The sequence below is a fragment of the Pangasianodon hypophthalmus genome, chromosome 22 (assembly GCF_027358585.1).
Source record: "Pangasianodon hypophthalmus isolate fPanHyp1 chromosome 22, fPanHyp1.pri, whole genome shotgun sequence".
Lineage (NCBI taxonomy): Eukaryota > Metazoa > Chordata > Actinopteri > Siluriformes > Pangasiidae > Pangasianodon > Pangasianodon hypophthalmus.
This window is the reverse complement of record NC_069731.1, coordinates 7,816,046-7,840,033: the sequence shown is the minus strand read 5'-3', so window position 1 is coordinate 7,840,033 and position 23,988 is coordinate 7,816,046. Positions and strand designations below refer to the sequence as shown.

General features: G+C 38.0%; 1 protein-coding gene across 1 annotated transcript in view; it reads left to right on the top strand.

Annotated features, from left to right (window-relative positions):
• Positions 1 to 1,012: 1,012 nt before the first annotated feature.
• tmem145 (transmembrane protein 145) overlaps positions 1,013 to 23,988 on the top strand; it is a 28,146-nt gene continuing 5,170 nt past the window's right edge. The window contains exons 1-11 of the mRNA XM_026923940.3: positions 1,013 to 1,249; positions 9,534 to 9,608; positions 10,138 to 10,215; positions 10,490 to 10,576; positions 11,731 to 11,832; positions 14,851 to 14,935; positions 15,329 to 15,400; positions 16,213 to 16,281; positions 16,617 to 16,697; positions 18,335 to 18,413; positions 19,640 to 19,733. Coding sequence (XP_026779741.1) covers positions 1,154 to 1,249; positions 9,534 to 9,608; positions 10,138 to 10,215; positions 10,490 to 10,576; positions 11,731 to 11,832; positions 14,851 to 14,935; positions 15,329 to 15,400; positions 16,213 to 16,281; positions 16,617 to 16,697; positions 18,335 to 18,413; positions 19,640 to 19,733 — 918 coding nt within the window. The 5' untranslated portion in view covers positions 1,013 to 1,153. The remainder of the gene's footprint in view (positions 1,250 to 9,533; positions 9,609 to 10,137; positions 10,216 to 10,489; positions 10,577 to 11,730; positions 11,833 to 14,850; positions 14,936 to 15,328; positions 15,401 to 16,212; positions 16,282 to 16,616; positions 16,698 to 18,334; positions 18,414 to 19,639; positions 19,734 to 23,988) is intronic.

Below are 23,988 nucleotides of genomic sequence, written 5' to 3'. Positions count from 1 at the left end.
CATCACCACCATGACCCAGGTTTGATTCCTGTCCAGGTAATAGTGGTGCAGTGGGTAACATTGCCACCCCAAAGCTCCAGGGTCCTCTGAGCTGTCTGTGTGGAGTTTCACATGTTCTCCCTGTGTCTTTGTGGGTTTCCTCTGGTTTCCTCACACCTCACAAAAAACATACAGGTACATGGATTGGCAACAAGCTGTGAACATGTGTGTTTATGGTGCACTGGTGTCTCATTCAGGGTGTGTTCCTGCCTCATGCGCAGTCTTTCTCAGCTAGGTTCTGGATCCAGTATGACCCTGACCAGGATAAAGAAGTTATTGAAGATGAATGAATGAACTGATGGTTTCTTATATCCAATATCTTTATGTTGTCTTGTCCAATTAGCATTTGCTGTCCTGTGTATTTATTGTACAATTTGCACTCATCTCACACTGTTTCTCAGCTTCCTGTTCGCTGTGCTATCGTATTATGTATTGCACCACTGGCCTGAAGAATTCATTTTGTTTCAAATGTATACAAGTTATATAGAGCCATGATTCACAAAGTGCATCATTGGGGGCCTTTGAAGCATAGCCAGGGGTCTGTGGTTTTCTAATTCTGTTACAGTGCTGCAAGCCCATTATTATCAAAATGATTATGTCTGTGAATAATGCCAGCTGGAACCTGACTACAATTGAAAGAAGTATGGGTTCATGGGTGGAAATTTCTCAAATAAAAAGCTCTTTGGCTCTAATAAATGGCCAAAATATCATTGTTCACGTTTACTGAATGTGTCTAATTTGGATTAATTCATTTGTATAATAAATTTACACTGAGGCACATGGAGTTTTTAACAGTTAAAGAAGGAATCACTGATGTAGAGGAATGACAGTAAAAACACTGTGCATCCTGTGAATGTTTTGGCACAATTCAGTTTTTATTCCCCATGTCACAGAAGTAACACGTAGCCGACAAAAAAAATCTAAAATTTCGGCTTGTTTCCCAGCGGCGCGTGCTCTCCGAAAAGCGCGTCCTTGTTTCCGGGAGCGCGGACGCGTGCATGAGCAGAGGGGTGTCGGGAGCGCGCATTGTGGCTCTGTGAACTGCAGCTCTTCGTCTCGTGCATAAGCTTTCCTGCGCACTCCTGTACTAGGAACTGAGCAAGGATAGAAAAAAATGGATAGAGTTCTGGGACTTGCCATTGTGTGGAGTATCTTGTGCGATGGATCTGTGTGGGGGAAATACGTCAAGGGTGTCGTGAACACCAAAGAGGTGAGATGCTGACTGGTGATGGCTTATGTATTTTGTGCACGCAGTACAATACAGTAGATGTCTCAGACCTTTGGTATTAGAAGCTTGCACTATTGCAGTGGAGATGTAGATTAGCCTGGTTTCGTGCACGCGTCTGCGTTTGGCCACATCTGTGTGTACTGATGGATAAATACGGCTTTCTCAAGAGCATCATATTAATCGCTTGCATATTCAAAGACCAAGCGCGTGCTCGCAGACCATTACAACTTGCCTTAATGTTATTGGATACCATGTTACAGGTGTGCGTGAAGCTAGCTGTCCTCTCTGTTAACGTCATGTGTATACAGGGCCATAAGCACCATAGACACTGAGGGGGGGGGGGGGGGGCACGTCCCCCCTCCTCCTCCTCCCACATCCCCCCAAATAATCAGACATGGCCCAATTGTCTCTCTCAGTCTTAGATATATTTGATGCTGCTCTGCTGCACTCCATGATGCACCGCTATGTATGATGCCAGGATGACAAAAAGTTAAAAAGTTACATGTTTAGGGTGGTCTTCCTCGGCGGTGAAGCAGAGCTCGTCAATGTCAAAATGTTTGAGATGGCCAATCAGATGAAAGAAGGCGGGGCTTTACTGGTCACAGAAGTCGCGCGACGCTTCAGTTGTAACGGTGAAAGAGTGCGAGGTGAGATGTAAGCTAAGTAGCTAAAGGTTAATATTCGAAAATAGAAACGTTAAACACACACACACACACACACACACACACACACACACACATATATATATATATATATATATATATATATATATATATATATATATATATAAATAAACAAACTTGGGCCTAGACATAGAGAAGCAAAAATGACCCCACTCCCCCACACACACACCAAGTGACCCCCCCCCCCCCCCCCCCCCCCCCCCGCGACGTGGTTACGGCCTTGTGTGTATATATATATATATATATATATATATATATATATATATATATATATATATATATATATATATAGCGAGATAATGTGATATGTAGCTTATCTTATCAGGCACCCCCGCATCCATGTGCTTATAATTACGCTTAAACATTCATAAGGACGTTATAATAAACCCGTTATCTACCGGAAGCCGAATGGGCCTTGGATTCAGCTCACTGACGGGTCACGTGATGTAAACAGTCCGTTGCCAGCCAGAGCATTTAAAACAAAACTCGCCGTGACAAGAACATTGATGTTTGACTTCGTGTTTAGCTGGGGTTCAATAAAATAACGATGAACATACAGTAGGTGTTCTGTTCATCTTTGAAAATAGAGAAAGCTGACCGGAAATGAGGCGAAACACTACTGAAACTACTGAACTACTGAAGTATAACTCTTCATGAGGACTCTAAAAGTAGCTGAAAGACACCAGTATATAAATGCTTTACTAATGTGCATGATGTGTTCCATGGACGATTTTCTAAAGAGGCATGCACTTTATTAGGAACTGAATGAATGTACTGCTCATTCATTCATTCAGTTATCCAGTCAGCCAATCATGTGGCAGCAGGACAATACATACAGTCATGGAGATACAGATCAGAGCTTCAGTTCATGTTCACATCAAACATCAGAATGAGGGGAAAAATGTGATTTCACTGACTTTGACTGTGGAATAGCTGTTGGTGGTTGTTGGTGCCTGTCAGAAACTGTTGATCTGGGATGGTCATGCACAACAGTCTCTAGAGATTACACAGAATGATGTGAAAAACAACAACAAAAAAACATCCAGGGAATGTAGTTCTGCAGTGGAAATGCCTTGTTGATGAGACAGGTCAGGGGAGAATGGCCAGACTGGTTCAAGACTAACTCGGGAACCACTCTTTACAAACGTAGTGAGCAGAAAAGCAGTTCAGTACACTAAACACATTGAACCTTGAGGTGGATGGGCTACAGCAGCGGAAGACCACATCAGGTTCCACTGCTGTCAGCCAAGAACAGGAATCTGAGGGTGCTTTGGACACAGGCTCACCAAAACTGGACAGTTCAAGTGGAAGTTGCAAAAACGGTCTGATGAATCTTGATTTCTGCTGCGACACGCAGTTGGTAGTGGTGGTGAACTGGTTTAGGGAATATTTTCTTGGCGTATGAGTGGACTATTGTTGCTGACAACATGCATCCTTTTATGGCCACAATTTACCTTATCTTATAATCTTATAATTTATCTTATAATGGCTATTTCCAGCATGATAATGCACCATGTTACAAAACGCAAGTCATTTCTGCCTGGTTCTATGAATATGACAGTGAGTTCAGTGCACTTCAGTGGCCTCCCTAGTCATCAGATCTGAATTAATCAGAGTACCTATAGAATAATGAGCTCCTTTTGAAATAAAGTCCCTAAAAGGGTATAAATAGTTGTCAGAGCTACCGACAAAGTCTCTAAGTTGGCAAGCATATAAATTACACATTAATTTAAGACATTATTTTAAGACATTAAAATAAGACATGCCTGAACGTAGCTATACAAATGACCTCAAATTTGCATATGAATTTGGTTCAGCTCATCAATTCACTTTCCAAATGAGTGCATCTGTATCTGAATTTCAGACCTGTGGTGAGATGACAGGAACAAATAATTGACGACCAAGCACCGTGTCCAGCAACCTCATCTAACATTCATGAAGAAGCCTAACAACTTGCTCGCGAGAGGCCAGGCCTTAATTTAAGCATGACAATAACTGACATCTTTAAAAAAAAAAAAAAAAATTTGTTCACTCTGTAAAATAATACTGTGATACTGTTATAATTTGCAGTACAGAAATCCTCCAAACAGCAACATGCAAATAGAAGTAAATCCTTTTTCCTTCCTTCGGTATAATCTATTTTTTATACTGCCTGAGCTCTTTTTTTGTGATCATTGTCTGTGGTTAATCAGTGTTCCAGCTTCATTAAAATTCATTAATCCACACAATTCATGGGAATACGACTGATTCAGATTACCTCAAAGATCTGTCCCAAATAAATTAGTATTACTGATTAATTTTTTTTAGAAAGAGTTTCTATAATAGATCATCTAGATCTATTATCACAAAATAGAAATTAAGTTAAAGAAAGAAATTGTGTCGAACTGGTGAATATTTCAAATAAGATAGATACAAGAGTTCTTTAGATCTTTAACACAACTTTATCTTTAGTTAATAGGACATTATTATTATTATTATATCTCCAGTTATTTGAGAATGGGAAAACATTGCTTTAACAAAAATTAGATTAGATAACAAAAAAGTGATTTCAGTCAGGTTAACTACAAACAGCTTGTTGTATTAATATGTCAAGAACTTGACAACTTTGCATTGACTCAAAGCTATAGTTAAATGCATTGCTCTGCATTCTCAAACTGAATTGTATAACACACATCAATAAAGCAAGACTGATATACCAAACCACACTGTAGCATTTATGTAAATGTGGCTTAAGATATGGTCTGTCGGAATACTCGATTCTGATTGGCTGGAAGGTGTGTGTTCAAACCGATGAATGCACAGGTACTTCCAGTCAGGTTAATCATCGGTCTAAATTAATGCGCTGCCTGTAAACTACTGTAACCATAGTAACGTACAGTTACAGTTGCATACAGTAGTTAAACTCACAGCTTCATTATTAGTAGACGCAGGGAATTCACACACGCACAATCTCTCTCTTTCTTTCTATAACTATTTATTATAATTCATTCAAATAATAATCTTATCACACTACATTATCTCTGTGTATGATTTAGGGCAGGCATAATTCTAGATCTAATGACACATATGTAAAATAACTAAGGAAAATTAACCATTATTTTAATTCTTGCAGTCAAATTTTGCATTGCAAACACCAGTTACAGCTTTAACTTGTCAATACTGGCAGGTGACCATGGTATAAGCGGGATAATCCACGGCTAATAAGCAGTATAAGCAGGATAATCGGGTGGTTCTTTGCCTCCATGTCGTGCCTTAAAATTGTGTAATGCACACAATCCCTTATCCCTTATATATATTTATACTAATATAGAATACCATCTTGTAATGGGAACTCATGTTTAAGTCATACCAAGGACTCGTAGGAAGTACGAATGCATCCTTTAGAAGAAAGTTCTCCTCATCCAGAATCAGCACCATGCCAATAATCATCAATTGATATAATAGACTAAAATCAATCTACATATAAGATGGACTCAAATTAGCACATTATACAGGATGTGAAATTAAATGTAATATTTTTAAAAACATTAATGCAACTTCAAATCTAATTTAAGACCAAATTTGCAGTGATGATTTGAAGTCAAATTTCTAGGCATTTGGAAATGAACAAATAAAAATGTCAAAACTAGGGCTACAACAATAAATGTCAAAACTGATCAAATACTAATACTAATGAAAATAGATGGCAGCTAATTTCATGATTGATTATTTGGTCTATGTTAAGAAGCAAGCACACACTAGGTCACCTAATTTAGACAAAAACCCATTTGATAGAAAATGGCAGAGAAAAATGGTACCAAAGTTAGGGAACACTTTACATTGCACTATGGTGTTGGCCTCATGACATACTGTAACTTGGGTTTGATGTGAGGAATAATTCAGCGCCTAAACATTTATTTGTGGCCACCAAGAGAAGCAGTGGAAGCACAATGTCCTGGGCAGAACCATACTTACTAACCATCAGGTATTCTTTAGCTGGTTGTCCAACTATGTTACTAAGCTATGGTCTTTTTTTTTTTTTTTTTTTTTTTTTTTATGTTTCCTGCCCTGTTAAATGTCTTTATATCATGTTACTTTGCCCAAAAATTCAATAGTTTTTTGAGTTTTTTTTTTCTCAGTGGGTTGGAAGTGACTAATTATGGTGAGTGAAATGATCACTCTACAAAATTAACCTTTTCTCATTAAAAAAAAAACAAAAAAAAAACTTCATGCCATGAAGCCAAACTCATTTACATTTTTTTTTTTTAAATTTGGCTTTAATTTAAAAAAAAAAAAAGAAAAGGAAAAAAAAGAAAAACTTTGACTCGGTAGCACTGATAATTGCTACATCATTGTCATTTTCTTATAGTATATAATATATTTTTAATATATGTTGTTTGTCAAGTAATCAAGTTCTCTGTTTTTTTGGTTCACATCGAAGGTGCTGGGAGTCAGTCCAAAAAAGAGTCGACTCCTTGAATCACCGTGAAGGCTCCTAAGCTTTGGAGTCGATTACACACATCAAAAACGATTCACCTAACACAAACAGGGCAAGCAAAATGAATTTAATAACTGAGTGTTTCAGTTAGTGAGACAGCTAGTGGTTATTGGCCCATATTTTGAATTTGACCAGTCAGAATTTTAAAAAATCAGGGCTTGAAACGCAGATGAGCCGCTCTCCTAGTGACTGAGACCACTGGTCCACTGGCCACACTGACATATAGAATCTATTATTGATACTTCTTGGTTTGCCAGAAGTACATTTGTTACTTAAGGGGAAACAGCCAGTCTCTAAACGGGGAATCTGAGTGGGCTGAATTGAAAGTCTCTGCACAGTTTGTTTTGTCAGTCTAGGAGGCGAAATGAGAGTCAATGAGAGGTTTTCAGCACAATCTGACAACTAGAGTGTGCTCTGCCAATGATTATTCAGCAGGCACATTTCTGAACACGTTCACTCTGGTTTGACAAAGCTTGTGTCAGATTACCATGGCATGCTCTATATATATATATATATATATATATATATATATACATATATAGCATGCCATGGTAATCTGCATATATATATATATATATATGCATGCTTGTCAGGTCAGTCCTTCTCACACACCTTAGGAAATGCCATCTGGTTACCTTGTCCTAACAGCGAGCACAGTGTGTGAGTAACAAAAACAATTTTAATGGATACCTATGTCTACAGAATGTCCCAAAAGTCTCCATACACAGGGGAAATTAACACTTTGTAGCAAAATGTCTTCCAAAATTTTTCATACTTAGTTTATATATATATATATATATATATATATATATATATATATATATATATATATATTTTTTTTTAAATCATTCTCATGGCTGGATCGGGAAGCTGTCGCAAGGTTGCGATGGACTTTAACAGGAAACGCTGCAAGCACATCACACACGACACTGTTGCCCAACTTATTAACAAATTCAATAAGACTGGAAGTCCTGCGGACCAACCGAGAAGTGGACGTCCATGAACATCCACTGACGAAGGCACAACCGCCGTGGTGCTGGCAAACATAGTCACCTGTGTATGGAGATATTCGGGACACCCTGTATTTTGTGCTGTACTGTTGCACCTCAGAAGCTAATGAAGAAACTTGTCCATGATGCGGAGAAAAAAAGAGCTAAAAATCCTCTGTCTACACTGATCTACAACTCGTGTCTGGTGTGTTTGCACATGGAGGGCCACATGTTAAACATGCACCATGCAAAAGTCCTGTATGAACGCTGCATAATAATTAATACGCAGCTCCTCCGTTTTGTTTAGTGACCAAAGAGACCTCAGTACCACCTTATGGTTTGCAAATTCACAGGTCAAAGTTCAACCAGATAAAATTTATCTGAAACAAAAGTAACCACTACTGGAAAAAATACAGAAAATGTTTGCTATTTGAAATATCAACAGATTTGTTTGGCAATGCGTAAAACGTTGCGAGAAACTATAGTGAAAACATTTTTTTACAGGAAAAACACTGCAGTTACACAATTTTTTTTTTTTTAATTAACTTTACGAATTTTGTGTTATGTGGCATCACTTATCAGATGCATTTGCTCAAAAAAATAAAATAAAAATAAATAAATAATAAAACACCAGCTGATAAACAGGACAGCAGTGTGATGTTGTGTTATCATTAACATTATCACCTATAGATCTAAATCCATATGTCTCAAATCATATAATATCTAAGGTAGTATAAGGTTGTAATATTTCATGTGACAATGTATATGGATTATGCTTTCAATAAAATTACAAATGGGACAGGAAGACAGGAATCTTTAATTATATACTATAGTACCATGACATCTTTATTTGATGGTAAGCTACAAAACGTTAAAAGGGCCGTGTTTTGTGTTTTTATTTGACAACTCCCTGTCTTTTTATTGATGTTCACTGTGGATATTTGCAGAGGCAAAAGAAGAATATAGCCTAAGAAACTGTCTGTTAGTAATCAGTGCACTGGTCTATGTGCTCTGCCAATTGTGTCTCTTTATTTACTGTTAAACAAGATGCTTGAAGATGGTGGAACATTTTTAACTTTGCTTAACCTTGTTACCTCTCTCTGTGTGTATGCTTGTCTGGCTTCAATAGGAAAACACAGATTTAAGATGGATTTCATCCAACAGTGTTGCAAGGCATTAATATTGTGTTCAGTGAAGATCAGCCTCGGAGCTCAGGAACAGCTTTTTGGAAAGTCATATTTGTGTTATATTGCGTCCTCCTGACAGCGATCCACCCACGTTCTCAGTCAGAACAAAATATCCTACAAATCAGTCTCGTTTGGAGAGGACTGAACACAGTGTGCAGGAGTTTCAGCTATTTTGAAACAGTCGTTGTAGATGTATAGTAGATGCTTACATTACATACACACTTGCATTATTTACATTACATACGCAGCTTTACATTAATTAAACTAAACCCATTATTCATTCATTAACATTTTCTTTACACGTAGGCTATGTACTGCCTATGAACTCAAGATTTTTATGTAATCATGTAAATATCCCTCAGTTTATTTCTTACATGCACAATTCCCCTTCTTTCCTTCCTTCCATACTTCCTTCTTTATTTTCTTCTTGCTTCCTTCCTTCTTTACTTCCTTCCTTTCTTATTTACTTCCTTCCTTCCATCCTTCCTTATTTTACTTCCTTCCTTCCTTATTTAACTTCCTTCCTTCCTTCTTTAATTTCCTTCCTTCCTTTCTTCCTTCCTTCTTTACTTCCTTGCTTCCTTCCTTTCTTATTTACTTCCTTCCTTTCTTCCTTATTTACTTCCTTCCTTCCATCCTTCCTTTCTTATTCACTTCCTTCCTTCCTTCCTTCCTTCCTTCCTTCCGTATTTACCTCCTTCCTTCCTTCCATCCTTCCTTCCTTATTTACTTCTTTCCTTCCTTCCATCCTTGCTTTCTTATTTACTTACTTCCTTCCTTTCATCCTTTCTTATTTAATTTCATTCCTTCCTTCCTTCCTTATTTAATTTCCTTCCTTCCTTCCTTATTTAACAGTGAGAAAGGAAATGCTCATAGTTTGAGGTATTTTGCCTCTCTCACGTTACTTGTTCTACTCTCCCTATCTTACAGGACTGGGTGTTTCTGACGAGGTTTTGTTTCCTCACTGATTTTGGCAGACTGGACTTCAAGTTCCGTTACCCAAAGGTAAAATTACAGGCAATACAGATGACGAGATCTAGCTTTCTTTTATTTCTTTTGTCGTTAACTTCGACGTAAGGTTACAGGCAATGTGAAGCAAACTCTGTTTTTTTTGTTTCATTTCATTCTCAGTGCCGTTTCACTACATTAGCACTACTGTGTAACATGGCAGTGATGCAGTAGTGATAGAATATCCAAGATACAGTATCACTACACAGTGTGTAGCCATGCTGATTATCCAGGTTCTTATACTAAACTATGCTGTTATAGCAGTCAGTAAAATGAAATTGGCCGAATTTTAGCACTTAAAGGGATAGCATGAGTAAAATTGCTAAGCAGTGTAACATTGCATTATTGCTTTTTCGATCCACTTTTTTAGCTCTCTTTTCCTGCATTCTTACTAAAGTCACTACACTGTCTCTCTTTATTACTGTCACTCAGTCACTCATTGACATCTCTTTTGGGCATAGTTTATCATGTTTGTCTCTCAGAATATCTACGTTTCTCTTTCCCCATCTCTATTTCCTCCCTTCAGTCACGCTGCTGTCAGAACATATTGCTGTACTTTGATGAAAGCTCGCAGTGGCCAGCTGTATACAAGAGGCCAGACAAGGTGAGGTGAACACTGATAGTGTATGTGTGTGGGTTTGTTGTATTCTGTATGCCTGGTGAGATTCAGTTTAAACGAAAAGGATGCAGTGTAAAGTGCTGTGTTGCTTCCTAAATTACATTCTCAGCTCTAGTCTCCAAGCGCCTAATGTGTCACATGCCTAAGTGAAAACGTTGTGTGGATGTGACTGTTTTGACTCTTCCACTTCTTATCTGTTTTGATGAGAAGTAACAGACAAGAGTTATAGGTATAAATGATATATATTGATGTATTGCAGGACTGCTATCAGAAAGAGGCAGTCCTGAGGCCAGAAAACAACCAAGTCATTAACCTTACCACCCGATACACCTGGTCTGGATGTGTGGTAAGAAACTAGAGATTCACTTACAATGCCCTCCAGAATTATTTGCACCCTTCTTAAAAATGAGCAAAAATATCAGTGTGTGCATTATAGTGAAGTGACGTGTGGCGTCTGCATTTAACCCATCCAAGTGCACACACACAGTAGTGAACACACACTGGTGTGGTACAATCTCTGCCGGACCTGAGACTCGAACCCGCAACCTTCGGGTTACAAGTCCGACTCTCTAACTCTCTGTTTTTCAACAATATGTGTGCCAACATCATTGATATCCCTGAAGAATAATTTTAAATAAAAGCAAAAAGTTGCATTCTTACAAAATATTATTTTTATTTTCTGTCAGGCCTCTGTTGTAGCCATTAACCGTGTCCTGTTTCCCTGGGGTATAAATATCGGTTACATACATGTAAAATCTACTTGTCATCCTTTTCCATCAGCTAAAATAGGAACTTAAACAGAAGAGAGACAGATGGTGGCTAACATGGGCAAATAATATTAAAAAAAAAAAAATACATAAGCAGTTACAAATACCATTACACACAATTAGCTAAGTACCCAAATATTTTAGCCTGAAACCTGGTTGCCTCTGGCAGGAGGTTCAGACTTGTCTCTAGATCGAGCTTTCTATATGATTATGAGCCAAACTTCCAAATCAACACAGAAATGGTCGTACAATCGCAAAATCGATGTTTTGCGATGACCTTCTCTGTCTCAGTGTTTGTCCCCAACGGACACCCTGTGATGTGAATTGAAGAGGGAAGTCCACATGCACAAACCTGAGAATATTAAGGAGCTTAAAATGTTCTGCATGAAGGAGTGGACCAAAATCCGTCTGTAAATTTCTCCAACCGTGTTAGACATTATACAAAGAGACTCAGTGTTGTTATTTTCTCCAGAGCAGGCTTCACTGGAGAAAATAACTGTTTTGTAGAGGGGAAAAAAATGCATTAATAATAATAATTTTTTAAAAAATCTTTTTGTTTTTGGGGAAAAAGCTGTTTTAAATTAAACTGTACCATGTTTCCGAATGTTTTAGCTCAAATATCATGTATTTTTGCTCATTTCCATGACGTGTGCCAATAATTTTAGGTCACTACATTGCTTAGTTTTTAAGATGATGTAAGGTGTGAGGTTGTCTGTAATTATTTGCACCTCAGGTTGAAGAAGAGGATGATGAAGAAGTCCTCAGCTGTGTCGGAGGGCGTAGCTTTCGTTCAGTCAGAGAGAGATGGTGGTATATTGTGCTCAGCAAGTGTGGGGTAAGTGCTAATTCAGCTTTTCTAACACACTAAAAAAATACTGCTTTCCCAAAATTAACCTTGTGAAATCTAGTGTACTGTGTGTTCCATTTCTACTTAGGAAAAAATTGAAATTTTAGGGAAGGGAAAGTGATCATACTTGAAACTCCTCCTCCTCCTTCCTTGTTAACACTAGTAGCTACAGCTCTGTGAACTCTGGATAATCTCCAGAATACCTCCTCATGCTCACTGATTTTCTTCATACTCTTATGCATATGTTGATAAATAAAAACCACCATAAATTACCAAGTGCGTTCATGGAACAGGTGAATTACGTATAGTGACGTCCTCCAAACTTCAAAGATCACAGAGAGCTAAAAATGACAAAATGCTGACTAAACAGTGAAAGAGAAAGTGTGCTAAATCTTCTAATAATGCCAGAAAATAACTAACTCTTCCTCCTAAAGGTACCATTTCTTTTTTGTCCTAGCTAAATAGCTAGTCTTATTTGTCTTAGTTTTTTAAGGTTTGTTTTCTTTTAAGTCATTAATATGAAACAACTGAAAATGGGTGTACTTGAAATAAATAAGCTATTTAAACATGACAACATAATCCTAATACACTATATGGCCAAAAGTATGGGGACACCCATATGTGGGCCTTCCCCAATCTATTGCCAGAAAGGTGAAAGAGCATTGTGTAGAATGTCTTTGTATGCTCTAGCATTAAGATTTCTCTTCAGTGGAACTAAGGAGCCCAAACCTGTTGCAGCATGACAATGCATCTGTGCACAAAGCAAGGTACACTATGAAAACATGGTTTGCCAAGGTTGGTGTGGAAGAACTTGACTGGCCTGCATCTTTCGGATGAATTGGTGTGCTGACTGCGCCCCAGGTCTCCTCATCCAAGATCAGTGCCTGACCTCACTAATGCTCTTGTGGCTGAATGGATTTTATATAAATCCCCACAGCCATGCTCCAAGATGTAGTGGAAAGCCTTCCTAGAAGAGTGGAGCTTATTATAACAGCAAAGGAGGGACTACATCTGGAGTGAGATGTAAATCAGGTGTGTGCAGCAGTGACAAAGACAAAGGAACTACTAAACCATGTTAGCCTGGTCTGCTTTTATAAAAACAGTAGCAGCTGCTCGTATCAGCCTCCAAATAGAGCTGGCAAGTATGGATATGTATAGCAGAGTAGCAGAGCTCTGCTGACATCAAACACCATATCTGGCTGAGGAGTAAAAGCACACAGCTATGTGCTTCTAAATGATAGGAATTAAAAGCATTATGTACCAACTTCATATTTTTGCGCATTTGCTAATTAAAGCATGTTCTATCAAGTGGTATAATTCTTTTCATGGGCAATATGCGTTTCAAATATTGGCACCAAATGATTTTTTTTTTTTTTTTTTTTTTTTTAGCACCTCATAAATCAGAAAGTTTGCATTCTTTTAGACATACACCTAGATGCTAAAAAAAAAAAGAAAAGAAAACTATACCATGAATAACAGATGTGAAGTTTGGAAAGATCTGATGTGATTTAGTGTGGAGAGGTCCAAGGAATGGAAAATATATATATATATTTTACAATTTTCAGCAGGCCACAAATGGAAATATGCAACTGTGGACCTTATACTAAGACAACAATTGCTGAAAATTCCATGCATTTAGCATGAATAGTTCAAACGTAATGACCTTTTCTGTAGCTCTCATTTTTACAGGGCAACACCCCCTTTTTAAAGCCTCTATATCTCATAAACTAATACAGATACAAGCCTGAAATTTTGCCCACATGATTATCACCAATTCATGAATACCATATTTCTTGTGCTTGATAATTGAGGCCCAGTGTCATGTAGTGACATATGATGCAGAATGAGGCAATGGACTCCTTCTGTTAGGAATGTCTTGCATTGCCTGCAAGACTGCCTCCTTTCCTTTAACTCAACCCCATCACCCACCTCCCCCCAACCTGATTTTCTCCTTACTCAGGTCTTCCCTATAATACAACAGCTACTGACCAGGAAGGGTGAAGGCTATCACATGCTTCCTCTGAGACACATGAAGCCATCCAACAGCATCTTTTCGAACTGCTGCTCGTGTTACGTCACAGGGCAGCGTAATACATTTGGAGGAAAGCGCTATCCGCCCCCTTCTGCATACATGAGTTCACAGACGCCTGTGATTGGCTAGTGTCGCTGTGATTGATAGGGGAGGAAGAGTATTCCATTCCTCCCACCCAGTGAGCACGGCCAGTTTTGCTTTCTTGCACTACTGGCCACAGATAATTGTGTCATCTTCAGGATTCGCACTCACGATCTGCAGCCACTCAGGGGTCTCGGGTGCAATTTGTGCAGTTTTATAAGGAAATTAGCTGGTAAGATTTACTGAGCATCTTGCAGAACCAGCCACAGTTCTTCTGGAGACTAATGTTTGGAAAGCAAAGATATTTTTGTAATGAGTCGATAATGTACAAGTCATAAAATAAAAATCTATAACAAAGTTTGTATTAAAAAAAATCGAGTGCCTAAGGCTTTTGAACCGTACTGTATATCAAAAATATACTGGAAGAAACTCAGTACACAAGTATAGGAGAAGAAAAAAACCTACCTGAGCCTTAAATCAGGAGATAAACTGTGCATTTAAAAAATGCTTTTGTCTAATGCATACTCACATGTATTCTTGTTCAAATGCATATATGTCTAAGCGAGAAGAGATCGGCTTGTTTTCAGTTATTCCCAACTCAACACATTTCTGTTCTAGCCTTTGATTCCTTGCTGTCTTTTATCCGCTCCCTCAGCCTCAGACCTTCTCTAGCCACATTGAAACAGTGTATGCTTCGTGCTCTTTACCCTTTTGATAAAGAGAGAGGAGGATTTCCTACTAAATGAAATCAAAGCATGTCGTCTTTTTTTTCAAGCTTGCCTCAAATCCTCTCAAGAACTAGAAGGTCTGATGCTTTGAAGTCCTTTATAGACGATCTCTTTGTGTTGTGAATATTTGTCCGTCTCTCTTGCCTGTTTCTCACACACTCACAGGGCGGAGGGTTACAGCTGGAGTATGAGATGAAGCTAACTAATGGCCAGTCTTTCTGGAAACAACATTTTTCTGCAGACGAGTTTGGTGAGACATACAGAAGGGTGTTAGACCTAACTGAACATGTTATAATGAAATTAAATAAGTGCAAGATTTATATGTATCTGGAATAGTTCAAGTTAACAGCTTTTATATTTTCCTTTTAGTATAATGCAATGCTTTGATGTTATTAAATTTAAGTTTACTTCAGACCTGCATGCCAACATGTTGCAACTGAAGAGAAAAATATATGTTGTTTTGGGGGGTTTTATGATGAAATAAAATAATTAAAAATTGTCAAGAGAGACCACAAGTATGTCATGAGAAATCTGTATATGATCAATGTGCAATATTTCATTTGTATTAAGTACAATACATGCATACAATGCGTTTCTTCACTCACAGTCATTTTTCTTGTTCCATTTCTTTTGCCTGTGTCAGGAATTCTGGAAACAGACATCACCTTCTTGGTTATATTTGCCAGTGTATTTTCTCTCTCCTGCTATTTTGCATGTGAGTTCATGTTAATGAGTTATTAATGACTACATGAAACGGAGCAACCTAGTTGGTATTGTTTTGTTTAAGACTGTTTCTAATTATACCACAGCGCCGTTGAATTTTCGCATCTGATTGGTTAGAAGAAACAGCAGCTCTGACAGCAGGACCGGCTGTAATTCAAATCACAGATTAATATTAATGCGCTTATTCTAATCTGTTATTGTTCCTATAGTATTTAACAAAGGAAAACGTATAATCATTGAAATGGTGAAGTTTTCTGTAACGATATATTTGTTTAACATTGAAAGTTTTCAGGACAGATGACTTTGCGCTTTCCATTTTCTCAACAAACGACAAGTTGATGGGTGTTTTTTTTTTGTCTTATTAACTTCAAGAGAGAGAAACAAGAGAGGCTGATGAGGGAAGGAATGTTTATTGCTGTGATAAGTTCCGCAACATTAAATGTAACTAGAAGTGGTTGAAAAAGGCTTGTTGGTCATTAATAAACAAAAGATTGTAAACATAGGCAAAATGCTGTGGTATAAGAGGAATAAAACACTTCAAGATGTTATTAGAAAATAATCCGCTTTGTGTTGGGCCTCATCACACCACCCCATCGTGGATTATTTTCCTGTAACAGCATGAAACATTGTGTTTTATTCCTTATTGAATCCTCAAACGTAATCTTATGACTTTCAGGGAAAAAAAAAACACAATCAGTATAATATTTCTGATAAACAGAAACATTGAGTGTTTTGTGTGTCTGTGCCTAGGTTTTTCCATGGTTTTTTTTAAATCTTTTTTTTCTCTCTCTGTAATTCTTTTAGATAACCTGAAAGGAAGGCAGCTACTCCATACCACATATAAGATGTTTATGACTGCAGCTGGAGTCGAGGGTGAGAACGGGAGATCTGAATCTCATGCTGCTATGCTGCTCACACACTTACCTTTAATGATTTTTTTATGTTCATCTGTTTACTACATATGGTTACTGCTATACATGGACATAAATATAACCCTAGCCTTAATATGTGGATCAGAAGTTACTCTGCATCTGCAGATAGTAGTATCTGTATTTCATCAGATCTATCTTCCCATATTTACCCCCTCTGATTTTCACTCAGCCATTGTTCCTCTATCACTGACGTCTCACTATGTCTTCTTGGTTTCCACCTCCCTATGTGGTACTTTTACTATAACTTTTATTGTCATTCTGTATTTTTCTCCCCAGTTCTCAGTTTGCTCTTCTTTTGTATCTATTGGGGCCTGTATGCCAGAGATGGAGTTGGAAATGGGTGTCTAAAGATACTCGGTGAGTGGGTCAATATTAATATAAGCACATTTAAGAGTTAGAATAATCCTAGAATTTTGTATGGGTTAAACATGAGATTATTCTGTGGTAACTGTGACTAGGAATTTATTCATTAAAGATAAAAATCCAGACCTCTTCAAAAATGGGTCTTGGACTGCTGTAGCCTGTTGAATGCTTCCTTTTAGAAGCTCATTATTGTAACACCTCTACAAATTAGAGTGTGTTTCATGTAAATTAAATGTATATGAGGGTAAATGTATATGAGGGCACAATGCATATGACATGTAAATAATGGATTTGTGGGCAGGAGCTTTGGTCCACACATCTGAAGCTGTTTCGTCACTTACTTACTTACTTACTTACTAAATTTCTTGCTTACTAACTTTTTACATACTTGCTTGTTATTTACTTACTTACTAATTTACTTTCTAACTTACTTACTTACTAATTTTGCTTACTTTACTTCCTTATGTACTTACTTAATTTTTTTTACTTACTGAATTACTTACTTACAATTTTACTTAATTTTTACTTACATACCTTTTATTTCCTTATTAACTTACTTACTGAATAACTTACTAACTTACTTATTTAACTTATTTATTTAACTTACTTTCTTATTAACTTACTATCTTACTTAATTTTTTGCATACCTTTTATTTACTTACTTATTAACTTTTTATTACTTATTTTCTAACTTACTTATTTATCTACTAATTTACTTACTAACTTTTTTTATTTGTTTGCTTACTTCACTTGCCTATTTTCTTCTATTTACTTAGTTGCTAAATCTAACTTACAGCTACACTAACTTACTAACTTATTGTGTTTTTTTTACTTATTTGCTTACTTTAATTACTTATTAACTTACTAACATTTATACTAACTTAGTTCCTTTTTTATTTACTTACTGACAATTTTTTTACTTATTCACTCAATTAAAAACAACTATACAAATGTATAAAACTGTAGAGACTATAAATAGTGAATATAGATGTATGTACAAAATAAAACAGAATAAAGACAGATATACAAGCATTTAGTGTGACTTTTGTGTGGTTTGGGGCACTTTGTCCTGTTCCAACAGGTGTGAAGTGCACAAGGGCTGACTTTGTTTAGTGTAAATTTAAATATTTAGCATGGTGCAATAGTCTGAGCAAGTTGTGCCTATGCCATAGCCTGAGTGCAAGTTCTTGATGTAATAATTAATGATGTAGATTATATAAAATATGTGAATTGAATTCGTTGTGGAATAACAGTCCAAACCTGTTATCCCACAACAAATTCAATTCACATATTTTATATAAATGTGTTAACCCACAACAAATTCAGTTCTAATATATACTTACAATATAGCTATGGATGGTTAGCTTTGGTTCTTTGTTTTGATTTATATTTCTGTGTGATTTATGCTATGACTAATGTAGACCCTGTATTTTTAGAGAAGTATTTATCTGTGGAGTCTTATGTAAGACCTATTCTGTCATGACTGTAAGTGAGAAATTTAGTTGATGGTTGAGGTTTTATAGTCAGCTCCAGAGTTATTGGAACCCTTCAAGAGAAAAGTATTCATGTAAAATCTCTCTCTCTCTCTCTCTCTCTCTCTCTCTCTCATATCCTCTCTTAATCCACTCTAGGAAAATTACTCTTCTCTGTTAGTTTCCTGATCTTCCTCCTGATGCTGATTCTCTTGGGGAAAGGCTTCACTGTCACAAGGTAAACTATCTCAGCTTTATTATATTGTGTGCTAGTTAAGAGCATAGTGTGAGTCTACCCCCAGCAGGGCCAAATCTTCAAGGCCTTCTAGTCCTAATCGTTTAATTCTTGGACAATGGACTCCTTGCATTCAGAGCTATGATGCATTTCCGTTTTGAAATAGTGCTGCTCTGAGCAAATGGCAAGAAACAAATGAAGAAATATTCTGTGCACTGCTGTGTCTCTGTGCACAGCGACTTAAAAATTTGTAACAGCTTTTAATCTTCTACAGCCTCCGAGTCCAAAGTGATCTCAGGAGATGATAGTTTACAAAAATACATCATCACCATTTCATCATTTCACCCTATACAAAGTTCTGTAGCTAGTATCATCTAGTTGAAGGTCTGTAGCTCGTATCATCTAGCTGAACTAGTTTGAAGGTCTGTAGCTAGTATTACCTAGCTAAGCTAGTTTGAAGGTCTGTAGCTAGTATCAGCTAGTTGAGCTAATTTGAAGGTCTGTAGGTAGTATTAACTAGTTGAGCTAGTTTGAAAGTCTGTAGCTAGCATCAGCTAGCTGAGCTAGTTCGAAGGTCTGTAGTTAGTATCAGCTAGCTGAGCTAGTTTGAAGGTCTGTAGTTAGTATCAGCTAGTTGAGCTAGTTTGAAGGTCTGTAGTTAGTATCAGCTAGTTGAGCTAGTGTGAAGGTCTGTAGCTAGTATCAGCTAGTTGAGCTAGTTTGAAAGTCTGTAGCTAGTATCAGCTAGTTGAGCTAGTTTGAAAGTCTGTAGCTAGTATCAGCTAGTTGAGCTAGTTTGAAAATCTGTAGCTAGTATCAGCTAGTTGAGCTAGTTTGAAAATCTGTAGCTAGTATCAGCTAGTTGAACCCAACACCACAGAGGGTCAGAGAAGACTGGCAAAAAGCACTGTGCCTTTGCACTTTGCATAGAGCGGCTACAGTGTTCAAACACGATGGCGGATAACCTGGAGCTGACTGTATTAACATGTACAAAAGATAAGAATTTAACTTCCATCCATTATCTTTCATATTTACTACTTATACACATGTGGTCAGCATGGCCATTGTATGCCTGTCTTTTGTGACTGCAGCAGGATATTTGGAAGTGTTTAATGAGACATTTATCCATCCATCCATCCATCCATCCATTAATGTCACAGTTTGTCTAGTATTAAATCTTTAAAGATTCTGAAATACACACAGTAACTGAATCTCTGTTTGCCATTTAGAGCAAGAATAAGTCACAGTGGCTCTATCAAGCTATCTATCTACATGACCATCTATACAATTACCTACATCATCCTCTTCATATATGAAGCTGAGGTAATAATTACTCCTTTTATGTAACACCCATTTTAAAGTATTAATTTTTTCTGGTTGCATGCGGAATGGAGAGTGTGAACACCAAAAGTGTTTATGCAGTGCAGTGCATTAAATCATGAGATTTACTTAATGTGATCTCAGTGACTCTGCTGGCATTTTTGGTGCCAGATGGTCTGGTTGAAGTATTTCAGAAACTGCTGAACAGTCTCAGTAGTTCACTACTGTGTATGGAGCAAAAAAAAAAAAAAACATCCAGTGAGCGGTAGTTCTGCAGGCGGATATGCTTTGTTCATGAGAGAGGTCAGAAGAGAATGGCCAGACTGCTTCCTGCTGAGAAGAAGGCTACAGTAACTCATATACCTACTCTACAGCCATGGTGAGCAGAAGATCATCTCAGAATGCACAACACGTCAAACCTTGTGCCTATAGCAGAAGCAGAAGACCACATCAGGTTTCATTCCTGTCAGCCAAGAACAGAATTCTGTGGCTAAACTGGGCACACGTTCACCAAAACTGTTTAGATGATGATTAGAAAAATGCTGCCTGGTCTGCTGAATCTTGATTTGAGCAAGAGTGCAGATGGTAGGGTTTGAATTTGGCATTAACATCATGAATCCAGGGACTCAGCTTGCCTTGTTTCAAAAATTCAGTTTGGTGGAGGTGGTGTAATGTTGTGGGGAATGTTTCCTTATCACATGCTGGACCTTGTAATACCAGTCAAGCATCGTTTGAATGTCGCAGTCTATCTGGGTACTGTTGCTGACCACTTGCATCCCTCTATGGCCACAATTTACTCATCTTATAATGTGCCATATGATCATGCACCCTGTTACATGATCATGCACCCTGTTACAGTATCAGTGTACTTCAGCGGCCTCTCCAGACACTAGATCTGAATAGAAAGCACATTTAGGATGTGGTAGGATGGGAGATTCACAGCATGAATGTGCAGCTGTCAAATCTGCAGCAGTTGTCTGATGGATTCATGTCAACATGGACCAGAATCTCAAAAGAAATGTTTCCTTGTGGAATCCATGCCACAAAGAATTGAGGCTGTAAGGGGGTCTTAATCAGTATTAATATGCTGTTCCTTATGAAGTGGCTTGTGAGAGTTATTCATTTTTTTTGTCATTTTTTAGGCAATTTTTCCATTAGCAATTATTTCTTTGCACAAGCATTGCAGGAATAGATAGAATAGATTGGACAGGACACTGACACCACTTGAAGGCAGAGAGAAATAAAATATTTCAAAGGATAATACAAAGGTCAGTTTCATCCCAGTTATTCTTTCATACCTTTATAAAATCTCCTCAACAACAACAAAAAATTGATAATAATTTAAAAGCATCAATGTGGTTCTGGTACAAACACAGAGCAGAGGAGAAAAGAGATGGAGAGGCCACAAACTCAGAGAGAGACCAAGAAACCAATCCTACAAACAAGGCCACCATGAACTCCAGGTCTCAACTCACATCACCGTCTACAAACATGGCCACCACAAACTCCAGTTCTCAACTTGCATCACCGCCTACAAACATGGCCACCACGAACTCCAGTTCTCAACTTGCATCACCGCCTACAAACATGGCCACCACGAACTCCAGTTCTCAACTCGCATCACCGCCTACAAACATGGCCACCACGAACTCCAGTTCTCAACTCGCATCAAACATGGCCACCACGAACTCCAGTTCTCAACTTGCATCACCGCCTACAAACATGGCCACCACGAACTCCAGTTCTCAACTCGCATCACCGCCTACAAACATGGCCACCACGAACTCCAGTTCTCAACTCGCATCAAACATGGCCACCACGAACTCCAGTTCTCAACTTGCATCACCGCCTACAAACATGGCCACCACGAACTCCGGTTGTCAACTCGCATCACCGCCTACAAACATGGCCACCACGAACTCCAGTTCTCAACTCGCATCAAACATGGCCACCATGAATTCCAGTTCTCAACTCGCATCACTGCCTACAAACATGGCCACCACGAACTCAAACTCCAGGCCTTTGTCACCATGTTTGATATCCTGGTTTTGACACAACTTTTGGTTTTGAGATTCTGCCTGTCCTAGTGTATATTAGTGTTTGCTGATCTCCTGTCCTTTTGCTTGTTTTCTGACACTGTTTTTTGCCCTATGTTTGGAATTTTTTTACCAGCGTGCTTCTTTAAAGCATAAAGCATCATTTGCAACTTTATCCGCTTTTGCTGCATGACAGATACATGGGTCTTTTTAAAAGGCTGCACTTGCCTCATTCCCTAAATTTACCTGCAATGCCCACTGCCTTGGGCTTGCTGTATACAGTTAATTGTACCTGCTGGTGACCCTGAAGACCTAGCTCATTTCACATCATATAATAGTTTCTCCTAAAACCAGAGGCAATAATACCAGAGTTAAGGGCTCGCTATGTCTGCCTAAGGCACCCAGACTTTCTGCTACCTAATCAGTACTCCTCTCACTATCACTAGTCCTCTCAGACTTCTGGATGTGCACCGCTAATGCTGTAATCTCCTCCTTCACAATGCCTCTATCACTAATGACAGAAGAAGAATAGCAGAACTTTTTGCACTCAACACACACTGAATATGGTCAAGGTTGTTTAAGACAAAATATTTAGGGTGTTACTCATGTTTATTGTCACTCCTTGATGAAGGAGTGAGATATGATGAGAATAGTTTGCTGACTCAAAAGGTTCTTTGAAAAATTGTAGCAGCTTGTGAAAAAAATGAAGAAAAATTGCAACAGTCGATAATGGTTATAAAGAACAGCATGGGAATTTTTAGCAGTGAAAAAATAATTTTACTCAGTTATTAATGGACTGTCATTCATATTATTCAATAATATGAATAATCAGTAATAATTCAATAACAATTCATATTATATAGTAACTTCAGTGAAACTGATAGGAAAGGTATGTGGGTACAAGAGAGAAGAATGTAAATCTGGACCCACCAACAGATCCCATGAGTTTATGGGGTTAAACGCAAATAACACTTTCCATATGCGTTGGAAGGGAGACACTACAATTTGTTATTTGCTTCTGTGTCTTGGAGATATTTGCATTTATGATTCATTTTCCAGCTATAGTTATTAGTCATTTTTCAGATGTCCCAAACACTTGTACTTTCCAAGAACTGCTGCTGTGGTTATAAGCTTTTGCAGTCCTCCTAAACCTGCATTATGCTAATGTTAAGACTCCTCATACCTCATACCTTCCTCATACCTTCACAATCAATATTATTTGCATTTTCTCTGTGACTTGTAACTTACTATAATTGTTAAAATCCTATTATCCAATGCCACCCAGAGGAGAAAGTTCTGCTCTGGCTTGTCTCCAGGGAGTTTTTCCCTTGCCACTGTCTCATTTTGCCTTGCATATTAGAGATCTAGATCCAGATTTCTGTAAAGCTGTTTTGTATAGTATGGCCAAACATTTGTGGACACCAAGCCATCACACCCATATGTGATTCTTCCCAAACTGTTGTATAGGATGTCTTTGTATGCTGTAGCATTATAATTTCCCTTCACTGGAAGTAAGCGGTCCGAATATGTTCTGGCATGACAATGCCTCTGTGCACAAACTGAGCTCCATGAAGACATATTCTGCCAAGGTTGGAGTAGAAGAACTTGAGAGTCCTTCACAGAATCCTGACCTCAACCCCACTGAACACGTCTAGGATGCATTGGAACGCTGACTGCACCCCAGGCCTCCTTGCCCAACATCAGTGCCTGGCCTCACTTACGCTCATGTGGCTAAATAGGCAAATCCCCACAGCCATGGTCCAAAATGTAGTGGAAAGCCTTCCCAGAAGAGTGGAGGCCATTATAACAGGAAATAGGGCACTAAATATGGAATGGGATGTTCAAAAAGCACATAATGGTGTGATGATCAGGTGTCCCCAAACTTTTGCCATATAGTTTAGAATAGCCTCCTGATTATCCTTGAGACTTGGTTACAGCATGAAAGTCCCATTGAGAATGTTAGTTTACAGCATTTCTGGTTTATAGATGGACAGAAAAACTACAGAAAGCAGAAAGGTGGGGGGCTTTGTTAACATCAGGTGGCGTGGTCGTGGACAAATTTGTGTGTGCTGTACCTCCTTTCCAAGCTGACCCTCAGTCTTGCATGCTACTAACAGAAGTTCTCAGATCATTCTTTTCAACTGTATGGCACAACTCATCTTAAATGAACTTTGATTCGGATGTGTTGGCTGTTTTTATACATTCTGTATGCATTCAGTCTT